Raw genomic sequence first — 12,167 nt, 5'->3', positions numbered from 1 at the left:
CATTTTTGCTAATATTTAGTAAATATTTTGAATGTTTAATAATCAGATTTAATTTCGCTATTCAATAATCATCGTTTTTTACATTTAAATGTATATTCCAATTTATAATTCTCAAATTTTAAATTAGTTCACATTTTGAAAGTATAAGTTAATATATGAATGTTAATACCTAATATTAATTATTATTATTATATTATTTTTTTTTTTCATAAGTATAGCGATTTAACACCATTTCATAATAATATGTCGAAATAAAAAGGTAAATAACTAATGTAACTAAGAACTCACGCATATATTGTAGGTCACAATAATGGTTATCGTAAGTAATATAATATATTAAAATGTTATAAGAAAATATTTTTTGTTAAAAATTGGTTTCGACTAGAAACATTAATCATTTATTCATAAGAATATTCCTACGTAGCATTTTATATTTTCCAGGAAGAACGTTTTATAAAAGTGAAGTAAAAGTATTACTTTTAGTAATTTATAATCTATACTTATTCATTATATACACACAAATACAATTGAAGTGTCTGTCAGAGTTATTTTTCAAATAGCTGTATCGATTTTGATGAAATTTTCACAGGCAGGTAAAGGACTTGAAAATGAGTAACACAGGTTACTTTTTGTACTGAAATTTAACTCCTAAATATTAGCTTATAGATTAATTTTATTATTAAAATACAAAAAAAAAATGTTTTTGCTTATTTCAAATTTCCACTGGACACACAGAAGAAAAAAGTAGATAATATTATTTAATTTGATTTAACTGGCCATAATATCGTTTACGGTTGAAATGCATCAAGCATAGAGTATAGGTTGAGATAGGTCCTCATCTCCGATGGATGTACGCAGCGATGTGCCTTACCTAACCGACAATAACTGGCAAAAGAACCGAAGTGGATATAAACTATAAATACTCAAACGGAAATAGAGTAAGCTATATATTTTTAAATTTTTTCCCGGATAAAGTCGATAAATAAAACTAGTTTACAGTATGCATTTATTATAATATTTTATACGAAACTCCATTACCGTTATTTAATTATATACGATATTTTAAATTCAACGTTAATTTAAAAATAAAAAACCTTTAGTTACTCCCTTTTAGAAAAACATAAGATCATTAATACGGCATGCTATATTACATAATTATCTATTTTATGTCCTGATCTTGAGGTTTATTTATTCATGTCAACAAATACTTCTAAGAAAGGCTTCATAACGGGGAAAAAAGGAAATATGATTTTGTGTTTGTAAATGTTTAACATGGAAATGTTTTATAGTGTATTTGAGAACATGCCATTTGTTATTTTTCACATCGCGAAATAATACATTCCTAGAAAAAACCTTGCATTTTTTCGTTGTACACATTTTTTTTTTTTTGACTCGCAGGCATAAGACATATTAATGAATAATGATAATAATATATTACGATAAGCTGTTAAAAACAATAATGCTACAATTAATTAGAATAATTTAGTTACATTTGATAGATAAAAAATTGACTAGGAATAAATTATTCCGAATATTGAAAAATTTTGATTTATTTAATTAATATTATTATAATTGTTTTAAAATAATACTGTTGGTTGGTTAGGTTTTTTAATTTTTTTTCAATAGAACAATTTTATTTAGTCAACATAAACGTTATTATTTTTACTTAAAAGATTATTGTATATATGATACATGCTTATAGTAACATCGTAAGTAGATTAAACGAATGAAATAAATATGAATAAAAGAAAAATACGAATTTACATGAAGACACGAGAGAGAGAAGGTGGGTGTTAGTATCACCTCGGAATCGCATAAAAGTTAAACCGCTATAAAAAGGATACCTATATTTTTATGGTTTTTATTTTATTGGTTCAATATTTTTACATACATTGGTTACATAATTTATTAGTGTTAGCCGTAATAATATAGCGGAATATACTTTTCAGCAAAATAATCTCTAGACATTAAATGTGCAGGTACTTTGAGTATTTATTGTCGGTACTAGCTGGTTACTAAGAATATTACAATCGTTAACCTTTGGTGGGTACCGATAGTGTTTATTTCATCGCTTTATCTCGAACTGAGTGTACATAATATTAGAATTTCATGAGTTCACATTACTAAGGGTACGAAACGTAGTCAAATATTTAAGTATTTTTCAAATGCAATTCATTTTGACCTATATGTAAAACCCTAGAGCGTTTACTTGTAGGTCTATGCATGCGATCAAAACTACTATGAGTGATACAAATTTCAGACAAGGGTACAATAATTATTTATTACTTCATACGAATGAAATTATTTTTTTTATTTTTTGATTAAACGGTTTAATCATTTTTAATTCAATCGCTCACCTATTAGGTCAATTTATCTTAAACATTTGTTTGATACCAAAATTATTATTAAACTGTTTTATTCAAACTAAAAGCTAATAGTGTTACGAACTACGAAACGCGTTTATAATAGATTTAGTGTGAAACGACTAAAATCTTATGTCATATTATTAAATTAAGCAACTGTAGTATATATTTTATAAGCTCCGGCTGGGTCCCAGACTTACCTCTTGTTCGCTATGATGGTGTTCCGGTGGAGGTTTTCGAGCAGCGCTTGCCGCTTCATGATGTTACGCCATTCTAGCGTGTTGTCCGCGTCGTCGTCCGCGTTCCTGTCCTTATCGGCCGGCCGGAAGTCCTCGACTTCGGCGATGGTGTTCTCCCCAGCGGCACCGCCGTCTTTCCCGTAGTTGTTATTCGTTTTGTTGTCGTTGTTGTTGTTGTAGTTGTTGTTGTTGTGGTGATTATGGTGAAAGCTGCTCGGCAACGTAGTGTACTGCATCAGCGGCATCCCGCTGTCCTCGTATTCCTCGGGCGCGGTGTCCTGGACTGTGAAAACGGCCTTTGGGTCGTCCCTGGGCTGTTCCTCGGTGCTGGACGCGCTGTAGAACTCGTCGTCTTTTTCTGCGGACGACGAAGACTGAGTGCCGTTGAGCACTTCGTCCAACAGGTTCGGGATTATACGCATTTTCGGTTCGAACTGTCAAAAATTTATAAAATGAACGATTATTGATCGCTACTATACATCTATTAATTATAACACGTTAAAAAAGAAGTTACCAAAATATTGCACGATACATACTATTTTTGTCTGTATTTTTTTATATTTAAAATTATATTATCATAATACATCCAATACACGTGTTTATGTAATAGTTTATTGTAATTTATGACTTTTGATTAAAATATATTAAGCCTAATATAATATATATATCATAAAATTATTTCAGTAAATAACAATCTGATTACAATTATAAAAAATCCTGTATATTGTGTTTGGGTTTTCATAATACGTCGTATAAAACCTTTGGATTTTGAACGGAGTATGATTGTATTGGTTTAACAATTATGTGTTTTCGTATCTGACGTCACCTTTAAGTGCAGTAAAAATGCTTCAATTTTCAATTTTGATAATGGATTTAATAAAAAATTGGACTTAAGTACTTTAGTATTATATGTTCAAAACAAAAATTAGTAAAAACTTACAAATCATCGAAAAAAAAAACGTACAATTTTTATAAGTATTTGAATGGATATTTTTACATACGAAAAACAGATATTGACAAAATTATTTTTTTTTCAATAAATCTAAAGTGAATAACTCCAGAGAATTGAAATTTTCACTAAATATTTGTATTATAATTTAATAGGTGATATAATTTTTAAAACAATAAGCCTTTTATGTGCAATTTCTAGATATTTAACTTTTTTTTTTACAGTATTATAATAATATTATGTACATCTTGGCATAAAATAACTTCCAATAAAAAACAAAAATGTTTCTTGTAGTTTTCTAAATATCTTAATCAAAAAATATCAAAAATACATAATCACATTATTCTAATATAGTCATTTAAATAAATTAAAATTTTAACAAAATCACAAACATTTGAACATTTTTTTAATAACATTCTTATTTTTGTAAAAATGTTATGGTCGAGGCTTGACAATTTAATATAATTCTTATTTTTTTAGAAATCGACTTAAAATAAAACTTAAAATGCATGATAATACTCGTAGACATTTCGAGTTCAAACTACTACAAAGTATTATTAAAATTATATTTATTGTTTTTCTAAAAATATTATACGTAGAGACTTGAAACTTTTCACCATGATATATTTTTTATTAAGTATTTATGGCATCTGTGACAAAATATAAATATATTTATATTGATTTCATTTATAAATTTACATATATCTTATTATTAAGTACACAAAAACCAACTCATTTTAGCATTACCAAGTACCTGCCATAAGTTACATAAGTTTGGGTTAAGTGATAAGAAAATTTGTTTAAATTATATGTAGAAACTAACATCTAAAACTTTAAAGCGGTACAGGAATACAAAATCATCTAATTTTTATACTATTATAAAGATTGACCTACCAATATAGGAACTTATATATATCCAAATAAAGTCATACTACATCGACCTAAACCTGCCCGTATTCGACACAGGATTATGAATATTGCAATAATACATATATAAATATACGATGTGGGTATACGAGGTAGTCAAATGTTGGTAATAATAATATTCCCAGAATAGTTATAATAACGAGGACGAGTGATGTACTAAGAGAAATCGTATATCAAACATAATATTAGCTATAATAGTGGTATATTATGGTAGTTTGTGCAATAGTAAATATGTATGGTATTAGGTATACACAACTGCGTGATGTATTTAATGTTTAACACATTCGAACAGCATTTACCCGCGTTTTTCCGCAATGGTATAAATGTATTACAAGTTTACAACTATAATATAACAACATTTTAGTTATAATAATTAATGTTTTAAATTACTTAATTCCTTGGAATTAAAATTTAGTATAGGTGCTATAAATATTTTATTTTACATTTTTTTTTTTAAATTAATAGTTAAACTATGTCACCAAAAAGTAAAAACATAAATGTATAATAAACATTAGTTTTTTGTATTATTAAATTTGAAAAAAAATGTATATTAGTATAATAGGTATCTTTTATATAATAAAATGTGAAAATATAATTTAGCACACATGTGAAGAAATGTTTGTATCATACTTATTTGCATATAAAGTTAATAAATATTGAAACTCACAATGAAATATTTTTCGGGGTTGAAAGATTGATTCGCCTAATGATTTTTTTATTATGTTGAAAAAATATGACATTTGTGGAATTGTATTTTCTGTTTCAATATTCATCGTCATGAATGTCAAATATAATAAATAAATAAATAAATAAATAAATGACCGTAACAATCGATATCATACTATTCTGTTTGTTGTCGTAAAATAAAAAAAAAATGTATATTGGTTCGGGATTTAAATTAACGTAGTTGTATGCGCCAGGTATTCGCGAATCACTTTTGAGTTAAATTAAATTAATTGCTTAAACTGGAAAACTGAAAAATGTATTTGACACAGCAATTAAAAAATATCCAATAGAATTTAATTAAAGCACGGGAAAAACACTTTTACGGGAAAATATTCGGTATTGAATAACAAAAACACAATATTTGAATTCAAACGAATATAATAATAATAATATGTACGAGTATACACTATAGCGCACAGGTATTATATACGTACTGCTAAAATAGCGTGTCACTAATCAAATTCGCTAAGGGGAAATCGTTATACATTCTTTGTATATTTACCCTGTAATAATCTCGGATAATAAAAATTGGACGATGGGGAATTGATTTCCAAATGCCCTTTGTGAGTTATTGTACAATGGGCGAAGTAGTCGTATGTGCTTGGATTAATATCCACTTTCAAACAAAAACAAACATTGGGTCAAAACAGAATGCATGTATAATACATCCTTTCTCGTGTTTGTGGATTAAACTATGGTATAATGCACATAATTCCCTTAACGCCTTTGGAGAAACGCGTGGCCGAGTGTATATACCGACCGTGTGGTATACAATAGTCAGGTAGGTGTTTTTTTTTCCGCTATTTTTATTTAGACACATTTAAAAACAAGATCGTTTTTTTTTCTTTTTCGCTATGGCGTGGCATTACGATAATTGTTCATTACATATATATTATATATATTATTCTCTACATACGTATAGGTGTATTTAATACTACTATAATATTATCACGCATGCGCTAGGGCGTAGCCAGTGGAAGGGTTTCAGGGTTAAGACCCCCGAAATTTTTTCTTGAAATGAGATTGAATAGGTTTAGTTGCCTACTATGTTTAAAACTCGTATAATAATATAATATAGTTATACTCTACCCCCCCCCCCCCCCCAAATTTGTTTCTTGCTACGGTCTTGCACATGCGACTTGAACGAATCGTCTAAAACTAAACTCTATTTTATCTCGAGAGTAGAGACTTTCAGTTTATATTATCTTTAAAGTGTGTTTATAAAAGTTTCGTCTTGTACTGAATGTACATCGTACTATTCATTATTATTACGGTATAAAATTACTATTTATTACTCGTTCGATATTAAAAACGATAAGATTTGATTTTCGAATTAAAATAGAACCAACAGATTTCGTAGAAACGCGCGCGTTGTCGGTAGTAATTTATTTTTGTGCGAAGCATCGATTTGAAATGTAGTTTCAGGAGACTTGAAATAAATAATATTACATTTGAAATTACAATATTTGAAATTCACAAATTCGTTTAAATTCGACCTTATCATCATTTGCATAGTCGTGCGGACACGCGGTACCCGAACATCGAATCGGCCGCCCGGAGTATATAATAATAATATATTGCGGTCACTCAATTTCGTCGGGTTACCGCGCTGACCAATCGCACTGCAGCGGTACAAAATACTATCCAACTCGGAATAATTGAATTCCTGCACCACTTGCACACACACGACTTATATTGTGCATTAGACCGTCGGCCGTGTGCGGGGGGTCACTATCGCGTTAACCGTTTTACGGCAATAGTTTGCCGAGATTTTTCCAAAATAATTAACGGGCTCTCGCGCGTAAGAATCCGTTTTCAACGGCAGTACTCACCGGGTTGTCGAAATTGTCCTCGTTTTCCGTGTCGTCGGTAACCGTGGTCATGGTCGCCGCGGACGAATCGGTGCTGGTGTTGACCGTGGCCGACGATTCGATGGACACCGAGCTGGACCCGAGCACCTTGAGCTTGGGCACCGGCGACGATTGCTGCAATTGCGGCTGCTGCTGCTGCTGCTGTTGTTGTACCGTCTTGGACCGGTTGAGCATGCGTTGGGCGCCGGCAGACTTGAAGTGCAGCCGGCGCAATGCGCTGGACGCGCTGGCGATGAGATCGTTACCGGATGACGCGGTACCGTAACTGGAAGCCGACGACGGCGTGGGCGATCCCGGCGCCGACTTCCTCACGAGAACCGCCATTCGGTGTTTGCCCGTGCCGCTGACCACGTCAACGCCGGCTGGAGTCCAGCCACCACCTGCCTGAAAAACCGAGAAAATGACATTCCGATATTATTATTATTATTATAATATACGGCGGTGGTACCTTAACTGTCGCATATTATGCGCATTAATTATTTCGAAAATATACACAGTTAGAAAAACGTATCACACGAAATGGTACACCTATAATTTTTTATGTTTTAAATTTCACGTTTCAGGGCCCACGACGTTTTTTCGTGTACCCGTCTTTCGGCTATAGAACGTCGTAGTCACGCTTTTACATTCTAAATAAATTGTGTGACGACGATCGTCCGAATTCACTTAGGCGAGAAAACCAATTACATATTTTGTTAGGTTTATAGGTTTTGATATTTTTTCAACAATTTATAGGTATATTTAAAATTAAAAAAAAATATACACTAGCTACATTTTATTTTATTTTTTTAAATTTCTGAATTATTTGTTTACCAAAAAAAATGTTATTGTTCGAGATATTTATGTGTGTGATGTGTACTCAAAACATTATACAATTATGGAATTTTTATTTTAAAAACTGAGCTTACAATTTATACATTTTATACATTTTGCATATAATTTTATTATTTACAAAATGTCTTAAACGCCGTGGCCCGTGGATATAGAGATCTATTTAGTGTGTAAGACTTGATGAATTTATATAGTCGATAGACAAACACATTCTACACATTTGAACTGAACCCAGTACTTTTATCGTTATACTATTATGTTTAATTATTGTATAAATGTATAAAATGTAATATTCAATAACACTTTTTATAAAAACAAAAATACATCATTTTAATAAACAACATTTTAAATAACCAAAAGCAAGTACAATACATAATAACCTCATAAATAAAATATCAACCTGATAGTAATAAAAAAAACGTTGAGTCGAGTATCGACAGAATCATATTCGCACATTTTATAATGAACAACAAAATTATTCATTGAAAAGTAATAAAAACGAAAAAGTAAATTATAGAAACAAAAGTGTACGAGATCACAATAATCGAAAATATATTTAATATTTTTCATAAAATCCTTATTATATTATATTTTTATTATAACTTACAAAAGTACTTGAATTTAGTTATAGATAATTTGTTATATTTTAGATTCTGAGCGGAGCGATAAATATATTGACTTTACAATGATACAAGTTTTTTTTATGTCTATATACACAATAAGTAGTTCATAAAATACTTCAATCTTCACTTTGAGGCTGATTTTGTATAAGAAATTGTTTCTAGTTAGTACATTAAAACCCTACACTGCATAAAGTATCACCCACGATACAACCATGAAAATTAAAAATAACTGCCGTTTATATAACAACAAAGGTTTGGCGGTCTTTTTGTTAACATCTTCATATATTTACCCACACATTATTTATTTGATAAAACGTCTTTGACATCAGCTGTTTATTAGTAAAATCACTATCAATGATTGTTATCAACAACAGAAAAACGTATTTTTCAGTTCAAAATTAAAGTGGAAAATATCATCACAACTAACAAAAAAAAAAAATATTTTCTTACTCAGTTATGTGTTATTGTGTTGAGATTGTTTTTAAATTGTTTGATCTCAAATTAATGGTAAGTAGTATACATTTTTATTCATTTTTCACGTGTATCATATATGATACATTATGCAATAGTTACAAATATAATTGTATCACAGATGATACACTATGCAATGACGACTATTACAAAAGTAAAATTAAATAATTACTTTGTTGAATTGTTTTATTGTTTGCAATAATTCCTATACATATTATTATGCTTTTTTTAATCTAAACATATTTGCCATATTTGTTATATATCTATGCTTATTTGAATGTGACAATTTAATATAATAAAGAAAATAAATTTTTTTTTTTTTTACTTCAAAGCATGATGTATCATGGACGATACAGGAAATTAAGTAGTTCTTAAAAAGTGAAATTTAAAAAAAATTCAAAAAAAGGATTTTTTAAATGATCATTAACCTTATTTATATCTAAAAATAATTTTTTCAACTGAAAGTTTCACCATCAAAATTAAATCATGCAGTGTACATTAAATAGATAAAAATTAAAAATTCCCAGAGATTTCACACTTCTGTAAGTAAGTTTTCTGCAGATTTGTCGAAACTTCAAATTTTTATTAAAAATAATATAAACTTGATAATTGGCAATAACAAAAGTTAAATCGAAGATAATTCCATATTAATAAAAAATATTTTGAAATAATAATGAACATTTTATAAGTATATATAAGTTTAGCAAAATGCTTATAAGTGCGTTTTTATTAATTTATATAATTATAGAATAATATTTAATTTTATGTTTTTATAATACACAACTATACAAGGTGATTTAAAATGTATGTTACAGTTGTTGTTTTATGATATAAATATTTAAATAGGTAAAAATTTAAAACGCGAGGCAAACCTCAGAAATGCGTAGACATGACGCGAAATACCTACGATGCTTAAGCAAAATGTCTTGTAGACCAACCTTATTTATTACTCTAATATTAAATATAAATAATTATAAAATAAATGTCATTGTTCAAATATAATTAAATATGATTAAATTTGCATAAATATAATAACACAAATATAATGATATTAGGTATGATTGTAATATGTATTAAGAATTATAACATTTGGTACAGTAGACAAAAATATATTTTTGAGGTGCTTATATACAATATGATTGATTATAATATAATAATATAGTTATTATCCTCCAGCTTACAATGTCATACTAATTAGAGATGGCGTATTCTGTAAACCTATAATTTAAGGAGTAGATAAAATACGATAGCAACGTTAAATTAATTACGTGTGGTCATTAATGATCGTAATAAAATCTTACGATAAAAGTCATTACGGGTTTTCCTAAATGAGGTTAGAATCACAACTAGATGTACCTAGGAAAAAGTCGAAGTATGACATTTTCCTCAATTATTGTGAGAAGTCCGAGTTTTCACCGTGTATTTTTGAAGTTTATTCAATTTCTACTTTTGTTTGTAATATATATATAAAAGATATTTTTACAAAATACGTCGACATGTATTGATATATTTGAGTCAATCGATAAAAAATAAAACAAAAACTCTAAAAAACAGTTTGGTCATCACACACTTAGCATATCGTACTCCACATAGTGTGTCGAATAACACACAATTTTAGTCCCTGCTACGAGTACGTCGCGTTAATAATTAAAGGTGCGTCTAATAAACTATTATCCTACAAATCGTCGTTTGTACACATTTACCGATTTACCTCGCCGTTCATTATAAAACAGTAAAGGTTACGTATAGTGGTTATATCTCAGGTTTGAATACCTGTAATTAATACATTTTTAATTAATAGTTTTATGTATTTTGTTTTAGTTCGGTATTAGTTATTACACTACAGTTGTACTGCACGCGCAGGACTCACCCTATCGACAATGATTAATTGTAGTTGACATGGCATCGATGATTTGTCAATGAGAATTATCAACTGACATGCTTACATTATCTAGAAACCCGTTTTAACACTCAAAATCAACTAGTGTAGTCCTTGTTCTCATCAATTATTGAATGGACTGTGATCCGCAAACATGGGCCTTTGTCATCAGTTAGTACCGGCAGTGTTTGGAGGATTAATAAATAATTCTATCGATGTAGCCTATCTATATCTATATCGTATATAGTTATTATATTACTGTCGTCTATTAAAATATAATCGTACTTTGTACTTATGTAAAATTAAAATATTAAATATCAGTTAGGTACATAGGTAATAGTATCCCGTGCATTTGAGTAATAATACTATGAACCCAATAAAAAATTAACAATTTGCGAGGTAGGTATACTTTCATATAGAAGATACATTTTAACGAATTATGATATCATTGATATCAATTGACATTTTTATAATAACTGTAAAAAACAAATGAGAATGTTATGTTATTATTTTTTTTTTAATCATAATTTATTATTTATTGTTTATACCCTTGACAAAGGACGTGAGTACAATATTAGGGCTGTGTTTCGTAAATCAAATTTTTACCATACCGCCATCGCGGAGGGTGGTAAATTAAGGTGTTTTTCATGTCGAGGAAAATATGTTTTGTGCGGAGGATATGCCCACTACATTATTATAACTGTTAATCAAATAAACCCGTAAACCATACTAAATATAATAGTACCACGGTGTATCATGTAAAGCACCGCGTTTCCGACACTTAGATAAGAGGACCAATCCTTAACTGTACCAGACCATCATCCGGATATACTAAAGGATAAGGACGTTACCCACGTTTTTCAAATTAATTAAAAACTCAATTAGTTAACATTTTTTAATTACATTTTATCCTTTCGCTCTTTTTTGGGTAGAAAATAGGAAAGGCTAAATCTTACGCCCATTAAAAGAGACAGTGGATGCATTTTATTATTATTTTTCTCTATGTATTCAGAGTGATTCACCAAGTACGAGCTCATTGTTATTTAATAATAAATTTATTCAAATTATCATGATTTTTGACTTTTAAATACATTTAAATATATTTTCTAATATTTTATAATATATTTTCAAATTCTCAAGTTTTATTTTGTACTATTTAAGGAGCGTTCTGTGATTAGAAGACGGTGGTGATACAAATTTCTGTTTTTCAAATAACGATCCCTTTTTAAACTGTAAAATATTTATTGGATAATTTTTTTAAAATTTTGATGTACCTAGTTCAACATTT

At 29.1% G+C, this 12,167-nt stretch overlaps 1 protein-coding gene across 1 annotated transcript in view; it reads right to left on the bottom strand.

The window, feature by feature from the left end:
* LOC132917323 (serine/threonine-protein kinase pakA-like) overlaps positions 1-12,167 on the bottom strand; it is a 202,294-nt gene that overhangs the window by 52,266 nt on the left and 137,861 nt on the right. Inside the window, exons 3-4 of the mRNA XM_060978021.1 lie at positions 7,037-7,459; positions 2,564-3,036 (exon numbers count right to left, since the gene is read on the bottom strand). Of these exons, the coding sequence (XP_060834004.1) occupies positions 2,564-3,036; positions 7,037-7,399 (836 nt within the window). The 5' untranslated portion in view covers positions 7,400-7,459. The remainder of the gene's footprint in view (positions 1-2,563; positions 3,037-7,036; positions 7,460-12,167) is intronic.

Source organism: Rhopalosiphum padi, chromosome 1 (assembly GCF_020882245.1).
Source record: "Rhopalosiphum padi isolate XX-2018 chromosome 1, ASM2088224v1, whole genome shotgun sequence".
NCBI lineage: Eukaryota > Metazoa > Arthropoda > Insecta > Hemiptera > Aphididae > Rhopalosiphum > Rhopalosiphum padi.
This window is presented reverse-complemented; position numbering and strand designations above follow the sequence as displayed.